The sequence below is a fragment of the Ceratotherium simum genome, chromosome 16 (genome assembly GCF_057802395.1).
Source record: "Ceratotherium simum simum isolate JZ-2026a chromosome 16, ASM5780239v1, whole genome shotgun sequence".
NCBI lineage: Eukaryota > Metazoa > Chordata > Mammalia > Perissodactyla > Rhinocerotidae > Ceratotherium > Ceratotherium simum.
This window is the reverse complement of record NC_141915.1, coordinates 56,149,889-56,173,042: the sequence shown is the minus strand read 5'-3', so window position 1 is coordinate 56,173,042 and position 23,154 is coordinate 56,149,889. Positions and strand designations below refer to the sequence as shown.

The following is a 23,154-nucleotide window of genomic DNA, read 5'->3' as shown; positions in this document are numbered from 1 at the left end:
AACAGCGACCGGAGTTTTTAGAACAAGGGAGAGGGTTGGAGCGACGAGAGGCGGGAGCGGAAGGCGCGCGGAAACCCAGCCCGAGGCCCGGGGCGTGAATGGCGCGCTCCACCTCACAGCTCCAAGCGACTAAGATTCAAGCCACATCGACCTGGCCCCTCTCGGACGCTCTTCTGCTCGGACCCGGCTGCGTTCAAGGAAGGTCCGATGGAGCGCCGGCTCCCCTCCTCGGACTGCCCTTCAGAAAGCCAAGCTGACTAGAGGTCTGTGACTTCCCACCCCCTCCGGCGCAGGCCCTGAGAAAAGTACAGAATTTCGTCCCTGCCCTCCCGCGAGCTTCTTTTAGGTCCCAAACCGAGACAGCAGCGCTCTCTGTGGGTGAGCAAAGCAAGGGTGAGGGCTTGGGGGTCAGTTCCACGGACAACCGGATGGGGGGGAGGTCCTGCACTCCCAGAGTGGGGCTGGGGAACTTGTTCACTGTATCCAGCCAGCAGAAAAAGCATCTATTTTTTAATGGCTTTGGCTTTATTGTATGAAGCAGGCACCCTCTCATTTAAAGGCACAGAGTCCTCTCTTCTGCCCCACCTCTCTGGGTCTCCAAAATCTAGTCCTGGGTTCCAGAAGGATCACTGCAAGGCAGCAATCTCAGGCCTGGGGCTTGGAAGCACGGCAGCAGCCAGGTGTGGGGCACAGCTTCACTCTCCTGCAAGCATCTGACACCCAGGGCCACGGCCCAGACTAGCCCCTGCAGGTACAGGTCAGAGTCTCGGTGAAGGAGGCAGCTGAGATGGTCCCTGAGAGTAGACAGTCCAGGTCCCCCAGAGCAAGCCCCAGGCCCTGCCAGGGCTGGGTGGTCAGTGCTCCAGATCCCTGGGTAGTGTGAAGTCCCTGAAGCTGTAGAAGGAGATGTCTCCGTGATCCACCAGGGCAAAGATCAGAGGAACATCCCCACTCTGGTAGGACAACCGCTTGAGGGTGCAGAGGTCTGGGACTGGCTCATCAAACCTGCAGGGATAAAGGTTAGACTGAGACCCGGACATAGACCCCCGCCATGAGCTTCGAGACCCCAGCCCTCTGAGGCTCCCAGGGTAGGGAGACTGTGAGACATGAGTTGAGGTACAAGAAGTCTAGCCCCTGGGCTCTCCTGGGTAAGGGGACTAGGAAGTGAGGTTCTCATCACTCTCAACCTTTAAGTCCCTCCAATTCACATCCTTCTGCTGGGGGAGCCCAGGACTAACGTGGCACAGGAGAGAGAGGACCCGAAAATGCCAGGAATGAGAGCTGAAGACTGGGAGGCTTGGGTTCGCCTAGTACTAACTGGCTGTGTGGCCTCAGATTGGTCACATAATCTCTCTGCACCTCTGGTTCCTCTCAGGGATTGGCAAACTGGCCAGGGGTGTGGCAACAGGGAACACCTGGTTCACAAGAGGACTGGCAGAAGCCTAGGGGTATCGCTCGCTGGTCTCATACCCACTAATGCACATCCGGGCATGGGGCTTGCCAGGGTTATTCTTTCGGAACGAGGCCACAGCGTCAGCCTGGTAAACATCAAAGCTGATCTCCAAGTCCCCAGACTTCTCCAGCAGCCTGAGGACAGAGTGAGAAACCTTAGGAAGCAGGGACTCTCCTCCTCTACCGTTTCTTTCCATGCCACCTTTTCCTTCCCCTGAACTGAGGTCCTGCTGTGAGGTGCCACTTGAGGGACAAGGGGAGGCTAGGCTGCCTATCTCAGAACCCTGGGATAATCAACCTCTTGTCTCTCACTCATCCTTCTCCCCTACACACACATAAATATTAGCCAAGGTAGGGACCCTGGAATGACCCCCCAGCTCATGCCCAACTTAAGGAGTCAAATCCCAGCTGCCAGCCAAAGTACTGGGGAGACGGCACTACCTAGAAACTCACCAGGCACCTCCATCAGCAAGGTGTGTCGTCTGCAGCACAGAGATATGCTGAAGGACTGTGGCTACAAGGAGAGTGAGAACAGGGCATTGGGGAGGGGAGTTGGCCATCTACAGACTCCCCTGATATTTCTGAATCTGCCACCTAGCTTAGGGTTGTCAGATTTAGCAGATTTTTTTTTTGGTACAGGTGTGTCCCATGCAATATTTGGAACATACTTACATTAAAAAAATTAGCTTTTTATCTGAAATTCAAATTTAACCTACGTGGCAAACCAAATCTAGTCACTTACAATCTACCATGTTCCCATAAGGATTCTAAGTAGCTCTGAATCGTTAACACCATTCTTGCCCTGAGTTCCCTATTCTTAACATGCAGGGCATACAGCAAGCCTTCCTTTTATTTGGCCAACATATCACCTCCGTGTTCCCCTCTAAGAGTCAGGAAAACAGGGGGTCACAGCTAGTTGGTGGCAGAGCCATCCACACGCATTTGTTTAGTTTTGGTTCCTCCTTGCCTCTCCTTGGGCACTGACTCGCCATTTCTCAACCTTCCCACATGGGTGCTTTTGTTGTTCCCAGGAGAACAGACTGTTCTTGTGGGTTCCACTCCACTAGCCAGCTCTCTCCTCCCCCATCTTTCTTAAGCCTTAAGCAGTCGTGGGTCATCTGTGCCCCTTTCAAAGTCTTATGATTCCTCAGCTGCCAGTGGCCCGCGGGGCTGTGACAGAGTGATGGGGTACCTGGGGAGTCTGCCTGGCCAGGACTCAGCAAGGGGGTGACAGGCTGGTCCCACAGGTGTGGGGAGCGGCTCTGGGTCTTCTGCAGGTGCCGCCTCTGCAGCAGCTGCTTGTACTCCTGCCAGCTGGAGCAGCACTGCACCTCGGGATCCGAGTTTACATCCTCCCAGAAGTACTGGGCCTCTGCCTGTCGCTCCCGTTCCCGCCTGGAGAGCTTTTCCTTCCGCTGGTTCAGCTTCTGGCACCAGGACTTGGCGTCTGTCTCCCGCCCAGTGACGTTAGCTGGGAGCAGCTCTGGGGCTGGGGCAAGCAGGAGGGTGTGGCGGCTATCTGAAGCCACGTTGGGGAAGGAGATCTGCTCAAAGTTCCAGCGTGGCTTATAAGTCCCCTGGACTCCATTCTCTACTTTGCCACTCTCCTGTCTGCACCCCACCCCCTCCCCCAGAAGCTGAAAGGGGGCTGCTGGGCCCTTTACGGGGCTTGACTCCTGGGATTTCTCCTCTGGGCATCGGCTGTTCTGGTTGCAGGGAGGTGGGCTGGAGGTTGCCAGGCTCTCAGGTGTCCCATCCACCCCCTGCAGGGGGTTCTCCAGGGCCTTGGGCTTCTTATTAATGGACCTGAGGGGCGTGGGAGGAAATGCAGCAAATCTGCTCCTGATTGCTGAGGTGCACACGTCCCACATGTGCCCTACTGCCTCCTGGAGCCTACATGGGAGCTGCCCGAGCCCAGCTCTTACGCCCATGCATTCTCCAAGGTCCCAAACACCAGCACTCCCTCAACAGCTCTGCCCTCTAGAACTCCCTGGGGGCCAGCCATGTGGGTAGCATTACCGAGAGCTGGCGCTCCTCTTCCTCTTGCCATGCCAATCCGCCAAGTGCTGGGCACTGCCATCCAAGTTCAGCTGCCTCTCGTAAGGGGACAGGACGGAGCTGTGGGGTGAGAATGGGGCAGGCAACTGATCCACCTCCTCAGCCTGGTGCTCCCAGTGGAATTTGTGAGGGACTGGCCCAGAAGACAAGTCAGTGGGCCAGGGTCAGAGTCACATCCAAGGGCTGAGGCCCCAGAGAGACCTGCACTTGGGGTACATGGAGGCAGCCACAGGGACCTGACCATGTGTCTTTAACTAGGCCTCTGAGTCTCATCCATGGCACATTTGAACAAAGGCTCACTGGAACCGGGGCTCCTGCAGAGCCAGCAATAAATGATCAATCACTGGTGAGAAAAATCAAGAGGACTAGAAAACTTAGATAATACAGGAAAATAAAAATGAAAATAAAACCCACGGATACCACTGTAACATTTTAGTTTCTTATAAACACATACAGTCTCTTCTCTCCATGTTTTTTTATATCCGAAGTGACATCGTACTAACACACTACTGTGTGATATTTTTTTTTCACTCAATAATATATTATGGACATGGCCCCTTACCACTACAGCACTCCTCCCTGCCATGATTTTCTTATGGCTCTAAAGCTGCATTGTCCAATATGGTATCCACTAGACATGAGGGGCTATTTAAGTTAAACTTAAATTCACTAAAATTAAAAATTCAGTCCCATAGTTGCAAAAGCCACATATATTGGATAGCACAGACATAGAACATTTTCATCACTACAGAAAGTTCTATTGGACAGTGCTGCCCTAAGGGATAAACTCTAATTTGTGTGACCATGCCTTCCCTGTTGGACTCATAGGATGTTTTCAAGTTCACTAATTTTGCAGAGTGATGGTGTTTTGTGCAAGCTCGGGCAGGGGGAGGCAGTGATTTTGCTCTCTGCTGTTCCTCAGCAACGAGCACAGGGCCTGGCACCCAGTAAGTGGTCAACAAATATTGCTGAATGAATGCATGAACATTTTCACAGGTGAACTTAACGCACACATCTGTGACTATCTCCTTAGGATATATTCTACTTTCAGGAATTACAGGATGTGCCTGTTCTTGAGCTTTTGTGACATCCTATGAAACTGCAAAGGCTGTACCCATTTCTACTCCAAGTGCCTCTTAACAATGCTGGATTACTAAGGTGATGATCTTCAGAGGCCCCAGAAGGAAAGAACATCTATCCCAGCAACAGGGATGTGAAACCCTACACAACTGTTAGTTCCTCACTCAGTCCTTCATTCGTGCATGCACTCAACAAATCTGCCTGCCACCTACTACGTGCCAAGCGCTGTTCCAGTGCGGCATCTCCATGCTCACAGTGAGCTGTAGGTGCTCAGTCGTTACGTGTGGAGTGAACGGGCTAAAGATGGGTCTCAATTAGATAACCCAGCACAAGCTGAAATGACCCAGATTCATCCCAATACACCTCTCAATAGAGCACTTCCAGCAGAGGGCCCCAGTCCATGTCCAGGGAGCTGTGGCTCCAGCCAAGGACTCCGGGTGAGGAGAGGCCACTTTCCACTTTGGGGCTAGTCAGCCAGGTCCCAGGACTAGAACAAATGAGAGGGAAATGGGATAGGGATTTACCTTGGTTGGAATCGTCGAACTACATAGCCCAGTCTCTTCAGGTGGCTGAAGACCTCAGAAGAAAAACAGTAAAGGTCAGACGTCCAAACAGTTTCTCCAGACAGAAGCCATTCCCCATGCCCCCTCCCCTGCCCCTCCTGCACACCCCCAGATTCCAAACCCAGGGACTGGTTAGACCATACTCCATTATAAATACTCTCCCCAAACTATGTATGGTCTCAGTATGAATCCCTGTCTCTCAGTTACCTTACTGTGGGCACAAATGACATTTAGTGGTTTCTTGATTTAAAAACAAATCCAAAAAAGCTGATAGCCGATGGACCAAGAAAAGAACTATACCCCAGAATATTCTGATATCAAAGCAGACAAGAGTGAAGCTTCAGACTACAATATGAACAAGAAGATGGCAGGCGGTAGACATCCCCCTCCCCCGCCCCTCCACAGATATGGGTGGGGTGAGCTGTCTCTGGTAAAGAGCCACATGTTCATCCATGTATCCCTGTATTCATATCAGATATTAGAAAGACATATACAGGAATGTCCCCCATCCTGCTTGATCTTTCAGCAGCCTTCAACATGGCTGACCACTTCTTCCTTGAAAGATCTTCTCTTGGCTTCTGTGACACCACCTCTCCTGGTTCATCTCCTGCATTACTCCTCAGTCTCTGTTTCTGGTTCCTTATCTTCCCCTGACCTTCTCATATTGGAGTGTACCAGGTTCATTTGCTTGCTTACTTATTATCCATCTCTAGGATGTAAGCACCATGACAGCAGAGCCCTTGTCTGTCTTGTACCCCTAGCACATGGGTCTGTGTCTAGCACCTCACAGGTTCTTAGAAATACTCATTGATTCAGCTGATGGGTGGCTCCTCTCTTGGGAGAAAGTGGCAGATACCTGGTACTGCAGGAAAGTAACGGTGTCCTCAGTGAGCAGCAGCTGGTAGGCCTCCTGGATAGACAGCGGCAGGTCTTGGTGGAAGAGCTGGATGGAGCCCTGGAAGTGGGGCCAACAGCTCAACTTGTAAGCCCTCCCTGCAGTGGCACAGCCAATGGGGCAACTTCCCCCCAGATCATAGCAAGAATATGGCCAACCAGGAAGGGGAGGGGAACACCACTAATATGGACTGGAATCTCTGCTTCCTGCACAGTATTCTTGTTTCCTTCTCTAGAAGTGAGGTTACAAGCTCCCTGAATGCTCAGTTGTGTATACTTTTTCTCCAATAAAAACATGTCCTTCTGGTTCCTTGGTCCCAACCCTTTTCCCACCCTCCCAGAGCCTCACTCACACACTCCAGCAGATACAAGGCCTCCTCGGGGTGAAGCCGCTGCCGGCCCTGCTCTGAGAAGCCCATGGTCTGCCAGAATTTACCCTGAGGGACCCAGAGCAAATGTCACAAAAGAGCCAGAAGGGCAGAGAAGGCGGGTCCCCTGTCCCTGAGCCCCACCGCTCACCGCAGGAGACTTCAACTCCACGAACCCCTCTTCCGGTCTCCACTCGGCGGTCACCAAGCTGCCCCTGGCGAGGAGTGGGGAGGGCTCTGTCTCAGTCTACCCGAGAAGTCTATGGGGTCCGCCCGTCCCGCCGACCCCGGGCCCACCCCGCTCACAGGCGCTCCACGCGCTCCTCGGCCAGCAGCTGCCAGAGCTCCTCGCGGCACACGCGCAGCCGCTCGGCCTGGTCCGCCGAGCCGTCGGGGAGGAAGTCCTTGGTGCCACGCGAGCGCTGGGGAAGCTTCTGGGACCGCGAGCGGGCGGCGAGGAGCTCCCGGGCGCTGGGGAAGGGGGAGACGCGGGATCAGCACCATGCAGTCGGGGCCGCCCGGCCCGGTCCCGGACCCCCGTCCCCTTCACCGCGTTCCCCCCGCGGTCCCCGTGCCTCCTCCGGGCCGCGCCGCACCTGAGCACGCGCCCGGCAGGAACCTCTACGGCGGCGGGCTCAGGTTCGGGCTCCATCGGGCCGCCTTCTGCGGCTGCGCGCGCTCGCACCGCTCATGCCCCGCCCACCGCCGGAACTCCGCCGGAACTCCGCCAGGCCCTAGCGCCGGAGGATCCGACCTCCGCTTCTCCGGTCCCCGGATCAACCCACCCGCTTTCCGCCTTCCTGGCTGTCTTGGGTCCTAGTGCCTGCCAACAAACGTGTGCCTCGATTGGGGGCAGAGTTTGCACGTTTCTGAATTTATAGGAGCTCCCCCTCCTGTCCCCAGCCCTCCTCTGGGCTCCTCCCTAGTAAAACCTGAGGAACCCGGCGTCATGAATAGTCAAATGCGTGACCCTCCCCTCTGCATCCCTGGCCTGCTTTAGTCCCCACCACCCAAGGTGGAAGAGGAAGGAAGGAGAGTGGGCTTAGAATTTGGGCTCTTCCCAAATTCCAGCTTCGCAAACTGAAGGCCACCGGGGGCTGTCAGGTGCAGTCTGGGGAGATTCAGAGTTCCTTCAGGGTCTTCCGTTGGGTCCCTTCCGACGGGCTTGGAAGCCAGATTCCGAGGGCCAGGGGCGGCAGGCGCTGTCCGGCCCACGACGGTGCTGAAGCGCCACCCCAGCCCTCTATTAGCACCTCCTCGAGGCTGGGGTCCCCGCCGCCGCCACCATGGGCCGCTCCGACACTGTCCGCTAGGTGGCACCATTGCTCTGACCAGCAGCTGTGGGTCGGCGACTCTGGCCGCGGGCGGAGGTCGCTGAGGGAGTCCCAGGAGGGGCGAGGGGCTAAGAAGAAGAGGGACTTCCCAAGTGAGGTCCCGGGGTCTCAGTTCCCAAACCCCTTGACATCACGTGTTCTCTCCCACCCAGTCACACCCAGGGTATCTCTCCCTCGGGTCTGAACTCTACAGCCGCAGGTCGCCCCGGCTCTCACCTCCAGGACAGCGGCGCGCATTCTCGCCCCAACCCCACCCCCTCGCTCCACCTGGGCGCATGCGCTGACAGGGCAGCGTCCCTGGTCCGGTCGACAGCGATGGGGGCGGGGCCTGGCTCGGATGGAGGCGGGGCCGCAAGCGCTGACTGACAGCCCGACTGCGCGGCCGGGACGGTCCCTCCGCTCCCGATCCGGCGGGAGGGAGGGGGGAGGGGCGGGATTTCCTGCGGGAGGCGCCGAGCCGGCCTTGGAAAAGGAGGAGAAGGAGGAGAAAGGGGGCAAGGGGGCCAGTGGGAGCCACCGTCCAGAGTGCCAGGGGCCGAGCAGGGCCAGCCGGACCCCCGGCGGGGCGGCTGCGAGAGGTGAGACTGCGGGGCCTGAGCAGGGGATCAGAACCCTTGAGGGCGGGCACAAACTAACTTTTCTTGCGGGATCGGCGGGCGCCTCCATCTCTCTGCTTCTTCCGTCCTCCTCGCGCCCCCTTATTCCGTCCTCCCGCATCAATCCCTCTGGCGCTTGGCCCTCCCGGTCTCTCCTGCCGCTTTGTTCCCCCGCTCGGCCTGGGCTGGGCTGGGTTGGGGGGTTGCGCGGCGCGGGACTGGCATTCCGGGGGGCGGGGGAGCCAGCCCGACCCCAGGCTCTGCCAGGGGCGCCCTCCCCCAATGTCGGCCGCGGGCCATGAGCAGGAGTGCCATCTGGATTGGGCTTGAGACGTTTTGGGAGTGAGGGGTCCCCAACCAGGGCCCCAGGCCTGTACGGGGCTCATGCCATAGGACTGGGGCAACAAATTTGCGGCCACTGAGGAACTGACGTAAGCTTTTCTGCAGTGAAGACTAGGGTCTGGGCCTCTGGTTCAGGCTTGGGGGGGCCAGGCGGCCCCATTTGCTAGCAGTATTCCAGCTCTTGTCCCTGTTCTCTGCCCAGCTGCTTCCCCATCCCATGAGAGGGGTGAGGATGGGTCAGCAACAGGTGCTGTAAAGCCTCCTTGTCCAGCAGGCAGATCCCCGCCAGAAATGGGGGGACATAAGCTCCCCACTCCACCCTCTGGGTTCATAAAGAGCCCGGGGGCTAGGACATCCAGCTATTCTAGTAAAGCTCAGGTAGGGAGGAGTCTGGGGTCAGGCACTTTCCACAGGGAGTGACCCCTGCCTGGCTGCCTATGCCTGACCCTCCCAGGCCCCACCTCCTGGCCTGCCAGTTGTCTGTGGGTGTCAGAGCCCCAGGCTGTGGAGAACAGGCTGCTCCCGGCCTGCCCCAGTGCGTAGTGCTGCCAGGGCCCCTCCTGCCCCAGGTTGAGGTGCTGCCAGGTGCCCTGGAGCCTCAGTGACTCAGCCTCCCCCTCCCAGAACAGCCCCCCCTTCAAATACTCCTCTCACGCATGGTGGCTCCCTCCACTCTTTTGAGTGGCTCAGCCTCTCCCTTCACTCTAAAGGGCAGCCAGGGGGGCTTGGGGGCTCCCTGGAGGCCCTGTCCTGCCCTTCCTCTGAGCCCTGCTTCTGGGACCCTTGCAGGCTCTGGCCCAGCCTTCAGCAGGGGCGCCGCACCTTTTCCAGACCCCTGAGACCTGTTCGCTGCTGCTGCCCAAGGCCCGAGGGAATGCTGGCTGCTCTCTGGGTGGGCACTGGTGCTCCTGATCCACACTGGGAAGATTGGTGTGCCCAGTCCCGGCGTATCCTGGGGCCGTTGGAAGCTGCAAGTTGATATCGGTCCAGATTTCCACGCGGCCTCCCCCCACCCAGAGATCGGCTTTCCTGCCTGTGGCAGCAGCTCACAAAGCACCTTGAGGGAGTACCCATCAGCGCCTGACAAGGAGTCCCCTGCCTGGGACACCCGACGCGCACCCCTGGGACCCCTGGCCCTCCAAAGGGCCAAGGAATGGCGCCCTGACACCTCGGCTTAGACCAATTTCCCTGCCTCTGCCCTGGACTCCTGAGCTTAGAGCCCAACCCAGGGACCAGAATGGGTCGTGAACAGGACCTGATCCTCGCTGTCAAGAATGGAGATGTGACTGGTGTGCAGAAACTGGTGGCTAAGGTCAAGGCTGCAAAAACAAGTGAGTACTTGGTGGGGTGACTGTCCAGCTGAGACCCTTCCCTGAGTGCTTAGGCCAAAGAAAGAGTCTTGGGGTTCACTGTGATCTGGGGACTTGGGGTGGGAGGACTGTCTGGTTCTGTACAAGTGCCTGTTGTGGGAGAGCCAGACGGGAAGTTGGGTCCCCCTTGCTGTGCATCCTTAGGGAATCATTTAACCTCTCTGGGCCTCATTTTCCTCACCTGTAAAGTAAAAGGGTTGAAGTGCATTCATTCAAATTTTTATTGAGTACCTATTGTGTGCCAGGCACTGTTCTAAGCACTGGGCCACAGCTTTGAATAAAACAGACCAAAACTCCTGCTCCTGGGGTTGTCATCTAGCAGGTGGTTTTCCAGATATATTCTGTGGAGCCATGGGGTTTCTGGCAGTCGATTGGGAAAGACTGAACAGGTAGAGCTCCATCCGCCACCCCACCCCCACCCCAACCAGAGCACCTCTGCATTTATGTCTTAGCTTAGTGGGTTTGCCTGTAAGATAGCTCTAAAGAGAGAGTTCTACTGCTTTAAGACAAAGCTCAACACTATCTGACTGCTTGCTAAAGTCCCTTTCCCCCTGACCTATCTGACCATGTCCTCTGGGGTGGGGTGTGTAGCCAAAGCTAATTTTCTGGAGGTTTCTCTGCAGCCTGGGGCTCTGGTCTTGACAGGGTTGTGGGGGCTTCGTGCATGGGTGGCCACAGCTGAGCCCCATCTCTTGGGCACCTCTGTGGTGAGACCCCCAAGGACAGTAGACCTCTGGACTTCAGGGCAAGCTCTCCAGGCCGACCCAGGAGGACACTGGACTTGTCCCCTTGAGTTCCTAGACCAGGAGGTGGCTCCTGCATCACACTGTGCAAGTCCCCTTGGGCGCTAGGGGAGGAAGGGTTCCCCCGGAGTGCTGGGGCTCTAGCCCCAAGACACACCTTGGTCTTGTGCAAGGAAAAGAGTCCTCCAGGCTACCTGAAGACTTCCAGTTATCCTCACCCACACCTGCGAGTGTGCGGTGCCGGAGGGAAGGATTTTAAGGGCCCGGGAGACAGAGGCTCCCATTTGCGCACCAGGGCAGAGACTCAGGGTACAGGGAGAGGGAGCTATGGTGAGTGGTCTCTGTGCCCTGGGGAAGTGTATACAGGGTGAGCGCATTGAGGGGGAAGGTGCTAAGGAGGTCCCATGGGAGGGCCCTGGAGGCCCAAGAGTGGGAACCACTCCCCCACTTCCCCTCACCTCTGTGTTGTTTTTGGCGACCTGCCCAATGGGGCCTTGGTTGAGCTGCTGCTGGCCTCACAGCCCTGCGGCCTCAAAGTGAGGCCCTCAGGAGGGCAAGCGGGTGGGGTCTGGAGGCTGGTGGCGGGAACTTCGCAGTCAGGCTCCTAGGCTCGGGAAGGTCCCCTGTGCCTAGGGGTAAATGTCTCTGGGGGAAGCTGTTCCTTCCCCAGCCTCCAAGGGGATTTGCACAGAGTGTAGGCACAGGCACAGAGTGACAGGGTCCTGGGAAAGCTGGTGACAAAGAGGAGATCACAAGTGACATTTGCAGACCCTATAGTTTATGAAATATTGTAATCTCTTCAATTCTCTGTGAGATGGGCATTTCTATATCTACTTTACAGATGAAGAAACTGACACTCAGAGAAGGTTAGTGATTTGCCCAAGGTCACACAGCCATTGTGTGGCAGATCAGAGACAAGCCTGTGCCTCTGCCCTGTGCCCTTACACTTGGCTGCCCACCAGGATTACCTAGGGATTGTTCTGAAAGTGCAGACTCCCTGGTCTTCCCCCAGAATTGGAGTCATCAGAGAGAGCCTGGGACTCTGCCAAATCAACAGTTCTCCAGGTGATTCTAAAGCAGTTCTCAGAGGGAAGCTAGGAACTCCTGCTCTATACCACACAGAGGCAAAGGAAACTGCCGGAAGGGAGGCGTCAGGGCTCCCCTTTTTCCTCTGGGGGTGGCTGGAGCTTTCTGGCTATCCAAAGAGAGATGCTCCCTCAGCCTCTTCCATTTGAAGTCTGGTCAATGGGGACTGGCATTCCTTGCCCACCCAGGTCCTCTTCAGGGAGCAGGTGGCTGGGAGGAGAGGGCTGCAGTTGCCCTGGCTTTGCCCTTGCCCTCTCCTTCCTTCCCCCACTCCCTTTTCTGAGCTGTCTCCATCTCTGGCCAGAGGAAATGGGGTGGGCTGGGGGTGGCCCGCTGAGCTCACATCCTCTGCCCGGGCCTAAATCAGGAGCTACCCCTCCACCCCCAGAGCTGGGCCTGGGAAGAAGGTTGTGCTGCAGGGGAAGTGCCTGGAGCCAATGCCAGGAACCTGGACCCTCCGCCCTCCCGCCAAGGTCCCCAGCCCAGTCACTGTGAGCCTCTCCCCCACCGCCTTTCCGGCCATTGTTCTGGAAAGGACAGAGCCACCCAGCCTGTCCCTGCCGCTGTTCCTGTCCCTCCTGTCACGTTGTCCTGCCACTCCCCGGAGGGGCTGCATCTCTCCACTGAGTTGCCCATCCTACACTGTCCAGACTGGCAGCAGGTGGAGGGCGGGCAGGATGCAAGACTTGCTGTGTCTTTTCCCTGCTGACCTCATCGTCTTCACCGAGGCTCAGAGAGTATACCATGGCTGGCTAAGGTCTCACAACCAGTAAGAGGGAGAGGAATTTGAACCGTGCACTTCCTGCTTCTAGAGCCCCTGTTCTGTCCACTGCTCTGAATGGTTCTGTGTGACAAGGACTTTCCAAGGGAGCTAGAGGAAGACCGGGAGGCCTGTGTTTCTTCCCGGCACTCCCACCCCCTCACCTCTTCCGTCACTCCTTGGCTCTGTATTCACCTTTTCGGCAGTAACGTAATTCAGCTCAGCCTTAAATGTAGCTATCTCCTCCCTCCGCATCCCGAGCTCCTCACTGAGGCGTTGGTCCCTCCCTGTTGGAATGAGGCCCTGTCTCGCTGGGGTATTCAGGGGCCCACCAGGGCCTGGGGGGCAGGCCTGGACCAGCATGCTTGGCACCCTGCCCGGCCCGGGTTGAGCCAGGCCTCCTTCCCGGCAGGGGTGGGTTCCAGCAGGAGGCAGGGGCAGCCTGGGACAGGCATTCCCCTTCCCCTCCCCAACATTCACCAGGGGCCGCCCCCTCCCATGTCCTGGCTCACGCATGGAGCACACCTGCATGAATCCTATTCCTGTCCCTGAGAGGGAGAGGAACCAGCATCCTGCCCCAGCCCCTAGTTCCTCTTGCCACCACCCAGCAGAGAGCCCCCTGCCCAGGGAATGGCGTCTCTGCCAGGAGCCTGTGGGCGCAGAGTCCATAGTTACTCCCCTGACAGGGGCGTTTGCTGGAGGACAGCATCTTGATAATGATGGCTGACATGTGAGGACAGCTGTGGTGGTTGCTTCCATCTTTTGCATGCTGACGGGGTCAGACATGCTACTAACACACTTGTGAGCAGGTTCTATGATCAGCCCATTTTATAGGTGAGGACACTGAGCCTGAGAGGTTAAGTGACTTGCCCAAGATCACACTGCTAGCACACGGCAGAGCTGGGGCATGGGGTAGGTCTGTCTGGCACCACCTTCTCCACCATGCCCCATTCAGGAATGTCTCAGGGATGGACCCTGTGGCCTTTGAGTCCAGCCGTGGCATCTGCCCTTCCACTCTCGAGCATCTAGTGCCCCTCTCCCTTCTCTCCCAGCCCCCTCGGCCCAGTGGGACAATGAGACTCCTCCTTGGCCCATTCAGGCAGGAATGCTAACCACGCGCTCGTGGGCCTGTCCACTGAGGGCACAGCATGCCGGTCCCCCCCTCCCTGCCCGCTTTGGCTCTATAAACAAGCTGGGCTGTTGGCCCAGGGAAGCCGGGCCTCTGCTGCAGCAGCTCTCTGCACTCGGAGCCCTCGAGCTGATGGGCCAGCAGGCCAGGGTGGGGAGCCACAGGGACAGCACGGCTAACGGGCCATGGGGCAGGTGCTTTCCTGCATACCAAGAGGTCAGCTGGGTTGGGGAGGCGGGTGGGGAGGGAACACTGGCTTAGGGTGCGTGTGAGGGCGGATCGTTCAGGGGTTCCCTGACGCCTCCTGCTCTGACCCCCAGAGCTCCTGGGCTCCACGAAGAGACTCAACGTCAACTACCAGGATGCTGATGGGTGAGTGTGAGCCTCCATCCCTTCAGAGAGCTGGAGGGCAAGGGGGAAAGCCCTGGGGCCCAGAGTCCTTTCCTCTCTCAAACTTGGCCCTTGAAGTGTGTTTGCTGAGAGCTGCGGGCCCTGCCTGTGTTGGGTGGGAGGGAGGGGGTCCTGCCTGCTTGCCTGCCTTTGGAGCTATCCCTGAGCGAGGAGAGGGGGCCCTGGTGCCTCTCTGAGGGGCCCCCTTTTCTCCCTGGAGGGTAGGAGCTCTCGGGTTCCTGCTCCCACGGCCCCCTCCCCTGGGCCAGCCGGGGGGAGGCCAGACAAACAGGCCTCTCAGCCCAGACACTGAGCCCTTTATGCTACAGCCCGGCTGCTCTGCGCTCCCACGGCAGGGCTGGCAGGGTGGGGGCGCGGGGGCATAGTTAGCAAGTCACTCACCCCTGCCAGCCCCCAGGACGGGTGTGGTGTGGATGACCACGATTTGGGGGGTGGGGGACTGTTCACTGATACCCCTGCCTTGTGTCCCATCACCCCAGATTCTCTGCTCTCCACCATGCTGCCTTGGGGGGCAGCCTGGAGCTCATAGCCTTGCTTCTGGAGGCTCAGGCCACCGTTGACATCAAGGACAGCAATGGTGAGACCCCGGTGTACCCCCCACCCAGACCTTGTGGTCAGAGATTGCTCCTGCTACATCATAGCAATGCTATTAGATGTTGGCATAGCTTCTCTGGCCTTGCAAATGCTTTACCTCTTCAGTCTTCACCGGGGTAGGGGGTGGTACTGACATCCCATTATCCAGGTGAGGAGGTTGATGCTCAGAGAGGTTATGTCACTATCCTGAGGTCACCAGATCATCCGTGGTGGGCACAGTGGGATTCTGGCTTCAACCCCATACAACCAGAACTCTCCCTGACCAAACCCAGGTGAAGCCAGCATCGCTTCCCCTGGGTCTCTGTCCCTTCCAGCTGGGGTGGCTCTAGGCTCTGCTTAGTTCCCTCTCCCACCCCACACTATCCCAGGATCTCTCTCAGAAACCCCTTCCCTCCTGCAGGCATGCGCCCACTGCACTACGCAGCCTGGCAGGGCCGGCTGGAGCCCGTGAGGCTGCTCCTGCGGGCCTCTGCGGCTGTCAATGCTGCATCGCTGGACGGGCAGATCCCTCTGCACCTGGCTGCCCAGTATGGACACTATGAAGTGGTACGTGAGCCTGCCCACCCACAGTGGCGTTGGGGCAGGGGGCTGGGGCTGGCGTGGGGTGCTGGCCAGGCCAGACCCTCACTCGGCTTCCCCCACCCCAGTCAGAAATGCTCCTCCAGCATCAGTCTAACCCGTGCCTGGTCAACAAGGCCAAGAAGACGCCCCTGGATCTGGCCTGTGAATTTGGGCGGCTCAAGGTGAGGCCTGCAGCCCTTGGGGTACTGGGTCCTGGGCATCTGTGGGATCTCAGGAGGAGGCCCTACCTGAGTACTGGTTGCTGCAGGTGGCCCAGCTGCTACTGAACAGCCACTTATGTGTGGCACTGCTAGAGGGCGAGGCCAAGGACCCATGTGATCCCAACTATACCACACCCCTGCACTTGGCTGCCAAGAATGGCCACAGAGAGGTCATCAGGTACCTGCCAGAGGGGCCCCCACTTCCTTATCCTCTTCCTGTGGGACCAGCAATGTCCCCTCAGTGCCCTGCCCTCTTCACCCTTGTTCTGGATCGCTCTCACAGCTCCCAGCAGTCAGCTTCCTCTCCTGCCCCCCACCACCCCTGTGACACGCCCTCCCCACCCCAGGCAGCTCCTGAGAGCCGGGATTGAGATCAACCGCCAGACCAAGACAGGCACGGCGCTCCACGAGGCTGCACTATACGGCAAGACGGAGGTGGTGCGGCTGCTCCTAGAGGTGGGTGTGGGCACCCGGTCTGCCCGCAGGTGTACACTGAGCCCCGTTGGGTGCCGAGACTGGCTGGGGAGGCATGGGAGGGGGGACTCCACCGCCAATGTGGTGTTTTACATGGGTAGTGGCCATGTGGCTGGAGAGCAGACCAATTTGGTTCGAGCCTCAGTTCTGCCTCTTACTAGCTGAGTGACCTTGAGCTCATCCTCGACCCAATCTCTGAGCTTCCATTTCCTCATCTGTAAAATTTGAAAGTAGTACCTCCCTCGTGAGGATTGGGGAAAATGACGAGCAAAGCGCTCACTGCGTGCTCACTCCGCACTGTGCCTCCAGGGCGGGGTAGATGTTAACATTCGGAACACATACAACCAGACGGCGCTGGACATTGTAAATCAGTTCACCACCTCCCAGGCCAGCCGGGAGATCAAGCAGCTACTGCGGGGTGAGTGTGGGATCCAGGGTTCCAGAGCTGCTCCAGTAGGTACAGGATGTGGAGCAGGAGTGGGTGTCCCAGGAGGAGGATGTCACTCTCCTGGGCCCAGGGGCTGATCAGGCAGAGGTGCTGCAGGGATGATGAGGCAGGGGACCTGGGAGAGGGTCATGAAGGGGACAGGAGGGGCGGGAAGACGCCGTAAGGACCCTCAGGTGACACCTGCCCACCCTCTTCTTTTAGAGGCCTCGGGGATCCTGAAGGTTAGAGCACTCAAGGATTTCTGGAACCTCCACGATCCCACTGCCCTCAATGTCCGGGCAGGGGACGTCATCACGGTGAGGACCCGGTGCAGACACTCCTTTGCAAACACAAATGATTGCTGTCACTTACTTGGGCGCCTGTCGTGAACCAGGCTCTGTGCTAAGGTCTTTGTGTGCACTGTCTCATTGAATTCTTCCCAAACCCAGGTAAGGTTGGTGCTATCACCACATCCATTTTACAGATGACAAAATTGAGACTTAGGGAAATTAAAGCGACTTGCCCAAGGCCGCATAGCTAGCAAGCAATGGAGCTGGGATTTGAACCCAGGCTGACTCTGTATGCCCTGGATACACATGGGGAATTGGGCTGGATGCTGGTGGCAAGGGCAAAATTGTGGGCCAACTTGAGCATCAGAGGCCAGCTTCTTGGGGACAGGGGAAGAGCTGGACTGTGGCTACAGGGCTGGCTGCCTGCCCTTGCTTGGTCTAGGAAGTGACCATTGTCGACACCCACCCTCCATCTTCTACAGGTGCTTGAGCAGCATCCCGACGGCCGCTGGAAGGGCCACATCCATGAGAGCCAGAAGGGCACGGACCGTGTGGGCTACTTCCCCCCGGGTATCGTCGAGGTGGTCAGCAAGCGGGTGGGCGTCCCTACGCCCCGCCTCCCCTCTGCACCCACTCCCCTGCGCCCTGGCTTCTCCCGGACACCACAGCCCACTGCGGACGACCCCCTGCACCCTCTTACCTATGGCCAGCTCCCTCGGGTGGGCCTAAGCCCAGACAGCCCAGGTACATCCTCCTGGAGGTCAGCATTGGGCACTGGGGTGGGTGTCTAATTTTGGCAAGCTGCCAGTCAGCTGTTGGCAGGGCCAACTGGGTCTCTGACCCCTTTGCTTCTTGCCCTTGCAGCAGGTGACAGGAATAGCGTGGGCAGCGAGGGCAGCGTGGGCAGCATCCGCAGTGCTGGCAGTGGGCAGAGTTCCGAGGGCACCAACGGCCATGGCACTGGCCTCCTTATTGAGAATGCCCAGGTAGAAGGGGGGGCATGTTGGGATTGGGGCAGGACCCTCCACCTGCTGCCAGTTCCCCAAATAGTCAGCCCATTCCCTGTCTCCAGCCACTGCCCTCTGCCGGAGAGGACCAGGTGCTGCCAGGACTGCACCCCTTGTCCCTGGCAGGTAGGAAGAGTAAATGGGGCCTGGGTGGGCTAGGAGAGGTGCAGGTGGGGAGGCCGAGGGCTTGGCACCCCTTTACCCTGCCACCTCTGATTCCATTTCTCTTCCTCCTTGAAGACAACCTGAGTCACCGCTCTCTGGCCAACTACCGCTCTGGGGAGCAGCTCTTCACCCAGGACGTGAGGCCAGAGCAGCTGCTGGAGGGGAAGGTGTGGAGGGGAAGGACCTCCAGCAGGGAGTGGGCTGTGGGCCCAGGGCAGGGGGTGGGGGATGGCCCTCAGTATGGACTTAAGTATGGCCTCATTATGGACCCCAGCTTCTAGGGGAGGCTGGGGTAAATGGCTGGGCTGTGGCCTTGGCCCCTCCGCAGCAGACTTAGCTCTATTAACTTCACCTCCCTTCCCCTATGCCACAGGATGCTCAGGCCATTCATAACTGGCTGAGTGAGTTCCAGCTGGAGGGCTACACCACCCACTTTCTGCAGGCTGGCTACGACGTACCAACCATCAGCCGCATGACACCCGAGGTAGGTGCCACAGGGAGGGCAGTGGAGGGCCCAGCAGGCATAGGAGGGGGCCTGATGGCACAACTCTGTGTGGCAGGATCTGACGGCCATCGGGGTGACCAAGCCTGGGCACAGGAAGAAGATCGCCTCAGAGATTGCCCAGCTCAGCATCGCCGAGTGGCTGCCCAACTACATCCCGGTGAGTGGACGGCCGGCACGGGCTCCCACCCTCAGCTGTGGTGCCTTCCTGACTTGGGGGCCGTGGCTAGCCAGGCAGCCAGCTCTGACCACGGTGCTCTTCCAGGCGGACTTGCTGGAGTGGCTGTGTGCACTAGGGCTGCCACAGTACCACAAGCACTTGGTGAGCAGTGGCTACGACTCCATGGGGCTGGTGGCCGACCTCACCTGGGAGGAGCTGCAGGAGATCGGCGTCAACAAGCTTGGTGAGCACTGCACTGGGGCCTTCTGGCTGGGCCTCCACAGGTCTCCAAAACGTTTTCAGGGTCCAGGCCCAGAAAAGAGAACGGGGTCCGGGAGGGACTGAGGTGACCCTTCCCAGCCCCAGCTAACCCTGCCACCTCTATCCACCCTGTTAGGTCATCAGAAGAAGCTTATGCTGGGGGTGAAGCGGCTGGCCGAGCTTCGGCGGGGCCTAATGCAGGGGGAGGCCCCAGGTGAAGGTGGCTGTCGGCTGGCCAGGGGCCCGGAGCTGATGGCCATCGAGGGATTGGAGAACGGGGACGGGCCGGCTGCGGCTGGCCCACGCCTCTTGACCTTTCAGGGCAGCGAGCTGAGCCCAGAGCTACAGGCAGCCATGGCAGGGGGTGGCCCCGAGCCGCTCCCCCTGCCCCCTGCCCGCTCCCCCAGCCAAGAGAGCATTGGAGCGCGCTCACGAGGGTCTGGTCACTCACAGGAACAGCCTGCCCCCCAGCCCAGCGGTGGAGACTCCAGCACCCCACAGGAGAGGAACCTTCCAGAGGGCACAGAGCGGCCCCCTAAGCTTTGTTCCCCACTTCCTGGCCAAGGGCCCCCCACTTATGTTTTTATGTACCCCCAGGGCTTGCCCTCCAGCCCAGCCCCGGGGCCACCTCCTGGTCCACCCCGGGCCTTCTCCTACTTGGCTGGCCCCCCTGCCACTCCTCCGGACCCACCTCGGCCCAAGCGCCGGTCCCACAGCCTGAGCCGCCCTGGCCCGGCCAAGGGGGAAGCAGAGGGGGAGGCCGAAGGGCCAGTGGGCAGTGCCTTGGGCAGTTATGCCACTCTCACTCGGCGACCAGGACGCAGCACCCTAGCCCGGAACAGCCCTAGCCCAACCCCAACTCGAGGGGCTCCTCGAAGCCAGTCCTTTGCCCTGCGGGCCCGTCGCAAAGGCCCCCCACCCCCACCTCCCAAGCGCCTCAGTTCTGTCTCTGGCCCCACCCCAGAGCCGCCTCCATTAGATGGAAGCCCCGGTCCCAAGGAGGGGACTGCGGGGTCCCGAAGGCGAACACTAAGTGAACCAACTGGCCCATTGGAGCCCCCTGGCCCACCCGCCCCAGCTGGCCCTGCTTCGGACACGGAGGAGGAGCCGGGGCCCGAGGGGACACCCCCATCTCGGGGCAGCTCAGGGGAAGGGCTACCGTTTGCAGAGGAGGGGAACCTGACTATCAAACAGCGGCCAAAGCCAGCTGGCCCCCCACCCCGGGAGACGACTGTGCCCGCTGGCCTCGATTTCAACCTCACAGAGTCAGACACTGTTAAGCGGAGGCCCAAATGCCGCGAGAGAGAGCCCCTGCAGACGGCACTTCTGGCCTTCGGAGTGACCGGTGCAACGCCCAGCCCTTCTGCCCTGCTGCCCTCCCAGACCCCCAGCGAGTCCCCCTCCTTAGCTTCTCCCACCCCTCCCCAGCCAGACCCTAGCAGCCTTCCAACTCAAGGGGCTCCAGCCCCTCTTTCTCCCAGCCCCCCAAACCAGCCCTGCATGTCCCCCTGCCCTGGGCCGACTCTGGAAAACTCAGCAGGCAGTCGGAGGCATGGCGAGACAGAGCCCCCAGCTCCCCCTGCTGCCCTCATCAAGGTGCCTGGAGCAGGTATGAGGTGGGGCCTGCAGGGAGAAGGTATTGTTTGCAGGCGCTGTGTCCAGCCCAGCCGAGTCATAGCCAACCTTTTTGTCTCTGCAGGAACAGCTCCCAAGCCTGTGTCTGTGGCCTGCACCCAGCTGGCATTTTCTGGCCCTAAGCTGGCTCCCCGGCTGGGCCCCCGCCCGGTACCCCCTCCAAGGCCAGAGAGCACTGGGGCCGCGGGCTCAGGCCGGGTCCAGCAGAGACTGGAGCAGACCAGCTCATCCCTGGCAGCTGCACTGCGGGCCGCAGAGAAGAGCATTGGCGCTGAGGAGCAAGAGGGGTGAGGTGCTGGGCACTGGGTGGGGAGGGAGAGAAGGCAGCAGCCTAGAAACAATTCCTCCAGCATCCTCTTCCTGGGGTTCCTGGAACTGTTGGGGACGGGGTCATCATAGGCGGATCCTCAGGCTGGGGAGGCCCCTATTGGAATGGGAGGAGCCCAGGTTCTGGAGTCACCGAGATCTGACGTGCGGGGAATCCTGGTGGCTGCCACTTAGAGGCATGTGAGCTTCGGGAAGTCACTTCCCCCTCTGAGCCCCAGTGCTCTCATGTGTGAGGAAGGGACGGTAATTCCTACTGACTCAGGAGGTTGTGAGAATTAGAGAAGATGCACAGGAAGAGCTTGGCACCACCAGGCAGGTGCTCAATAACAGCCCCCTTGCCCAGGGCCAGCAGGGTGCAACCACTGGCTGATTTGACCCGGTCCTTCCCCTGCTGCAGCCCCCCTGGCACCTCCACCAAGCACATTCTGGATGACATCAGCACCATGTTCGACGCCCTGGCTGACCAGCTGGATGCCATGCTGGACTGAGCTAGACCCACCTGTCGCCTTCAGCGGTGCCCACTGACCTGCAGCATCCACTGCCTTTGCCCTAGCACAGAAGCAGCTCCTGCCGCCCTAGCAGGGTCCCTCCTGTTCCTCCAAGCCAGTGGTTGTCAGTACTGCAGCTCTAGGGAGGCAGCCCCCATGGAGGGCCAAGGGGACTTGTGAGAACCTGACATCTCAGCAAAGGCCCCTCCCGGTGTGTAATCTGATTGGACAGCCCTGCCCCTTGGACAGGGACCTTGGTAAAAGCTTCTTTCCCAGGGAGAAAGAGGTGGTGGCAGAGCTTCTGGGGTGTTTTCTCTGCCCCTCTGGTGTCTCAAGTCCCCGTGCCAAGGTCCTCTTGCTACCCACTGTGCTGTCCTGGCACTGAGAGGCTGGACGAAGCCATGCATCTGACTGGGTCCCCACAGATGTACATAGGACATGTAAATAAGCCACCAGGGGCCTGCTTGGTGGCAGTGGCAATGCCCAGGACAGCCCCTGCTCCCGCCCCTGCCTGCCTTCAGTGAGGCAAAGCTGGCGGGGGTAGGGGCAGTAGGATTAACAGATCCCTTAAACAGATCTGCAAAGTCCAAACTTTTTCAACTGTAAATGTTATTTTTTAAGCAGAGAGAAATGCATATATTTTAAATGGAATTTATTCTATCTATAAGTGAAAGGACGCAGTGGGGGAGGGGCTTCGGACCACAGCAAGAGCGCCCACCACCTGCCTTGGGGCTGGAAGCCTGACCTGGTTGGCCCAGGCCCCGGCTCTGTAACCATTAACCTCTTCCCCCAACTAACACCAATGAAAGTGTCATTCCACATGATCAGGCTGTGTGTTTGGATCTGTGCCATGGACCTCTGAGCCCAGGGGTCTCAAGTGGGACGTGAGGACTCCCGCCAATGTGGAAAGAAGGCGGCTTGGGCCCTCCCCTCCTCGCCTTTGGGCCCCTCACTGGCCGAAACCAGCCACAGGTTTTTCTTAAGCAATTTACAAGTTTTAATACAAACCAGTCTACATTCATCCCTAAAAGGCTCATTTCCAGTAAAAAATATATACCAGTAAAAACATTCTCACAGGAGAACTAGGGCAGGGGGCTAGGAGACCTAGGCCATATCCCCAAGACTGGTTCTCGCCCCCAGCTTGAGAGCAGGCACAGGAAGAGGTTCTTGGGCGAGGCGGGGGCTCTTCTCCATCTTCAGGTTCCAGCATGAGGCTCCCCCGCAGACAGAGGGAGGGGAAGTACTCAGCCACATCCAGGCCCCTGCCCCAGGAAGACAGGATGAGGGGGCGCAGGGAGGATGCGCCACCACCGCTGTCTTCAACAGTGGCCTTGAGAGTTGTCCAGGCCTCGCATGGCTGCTGCCACTGCTCTTCCAAAAAAGGTTGAGGCTCTGGCCCCATGGTTTATGGTTTTGGACGGAGACCCCAGAGCAGAGAGCGCTGGGTTAGGGGATGGTGAACAGCGGCAGCCCACAGGTGGAGGGGACTAAGGGCCCCTCTACTAAGCACACATTCAAGACCAGGACATCCTGATGCTGTGGTGCTGAGGCCACGGCTCGTCAGCTCCTCCACAGTACGCCCCGGGGGTCAGGACAACAGCTGGGTCTGACACTGAAAGCTGGGCCTCCAGTGCCAGGCGGGGCAAGAGCAAACCCTGAAACATTCATGATACCAACTCCCCAGACACAGAAACGGGTCTGGCTTTAGCCCCAAGGACCAGGGCAACTATGGCCACCGTGGCCAATGGCTCAGAAGGGAGAATTCATGCCCAGCTTAGTTTCAAACTGCAGCTTCTGTCGCTTCTGGTAGCGGACCCGGACTCTGGTAGGGCAGGAGATTAAAGTCCAGGTCAGTG

At 58.8% G+C, this 23,154-nt stretch overlaps 3 protein-coding genes across 20 annotated transcripts in view; 1 reads left to right on the top strand and 2 right to left on the bottom strand.

The window, feature by feature from the left end:
• Positions 1-504: 504 nt before the first annotated feature.
• Positions 505-7,147, bottom strand: TSEN54 (tRNA splicing endonuclease subunit 54). Of its 3 annotated transcripts, XM_004432757.3 has the most exons (11): positions 7,012-7,147; positions 6,722-6,886; positions 6,567-6,630; positions 6,401-6,484; positions 6,010-6,108; positions 5,115-5,167; positions 3,472-3,570; positions 2,645-3,258; positions 1,906-1,966; positions 1,471-1,587; positions 505-1,005 (listed from the first exon to the last, which is right to left on the bottom strand). In XM_004432757.3, the coding sequence occupies exons 1-11, from the start codon at positions 7,065-7,067 to the stop codon at positions 855-857; spliced, it is 1,563 nt and encodes a 520-aa protein (XP_004432814.2). In that variant the 5' UTR covers positions 7,068-7,147; the 3' UTR covers positions 505-854. The 3 variants fall into 3 exon arrangements, with proteins under 3 accessions (XP_004432814.2, XP_087297705.1, XP_087297704.1); XM_087441579.1 differs by lacking the exon at positions 1,471-1,587; XM_087441578.1 differs by lacking the exon at positions 6,401-6,484.
• A 1,041-nt stretch (positions 7,148-8,188) lies between these two features.
• CASKIN2 (CASK interacting protein 2) lies at positions 8,189-22,122 on the top strand. Of its 2 annotated transcripts, none has more exons than XM_087441566.1 (20): positions 8,189-8,327; positions 9,477-10,018; positions 14,096-14,147; positions 14,666-14,763; positions 15,181-15,326; positions 15,428-15,523; positions 15,610-15,740; positions 15,910-16,018; positions 16,346-16,454; positions 16,686-16,780; positions 17,236-17,323; positions 17,618-17,739; positions 17,826-17,886; positions 18,001-18,092; positions 18,299-18,409; positions 18,486-18,587; positions 18,693-18,831; positions 18,985-20,457; positions 20,548-20,770; positions 21,208-22,122. In XM_087441566.1, exons 2-20 carry the CDS (start codon positions 9,925-9,927, stop codon positions 21,296-21,298), a joined length of 3,432 nt encoding a protein of 1,143 aa, XP_087297692.1. In that variant the 5' UTR covers positions 8,189-8,327; positions 9,477-9,924; the 3' UTR covers positions 21,299-22,122. The 2 variants fall into 2 exon arrangements, with proteins under 2 accessions (XP_087297692.1, XP_014644747.2); XM_014789261.2 differs by having other exon boundaries at positions 17,236-17,497.
• TMEM94 (transmembrane protein 94) overlaps positions 21,908-23,154 on the bottom strand; it is a 35,026-nt gene continuing 33,779 nt past the window's right edge. For all 15 annotated transcript variants that reach the window (XM_087441564.1, XM_014789254.2, XM_087441553.1 and 12 more), the window contains one exon: positions 21,908-23,120. In XM_087441564.1, the coding sequence (XP_087297690.1) occupies positions 23,048-23,120 (73 nt within the window). In that variant the 3' untranslated portion in view covers positions 21,908-23,047. The remainder of the gene's footprint in view (positions 23,121-23,154) is intronic.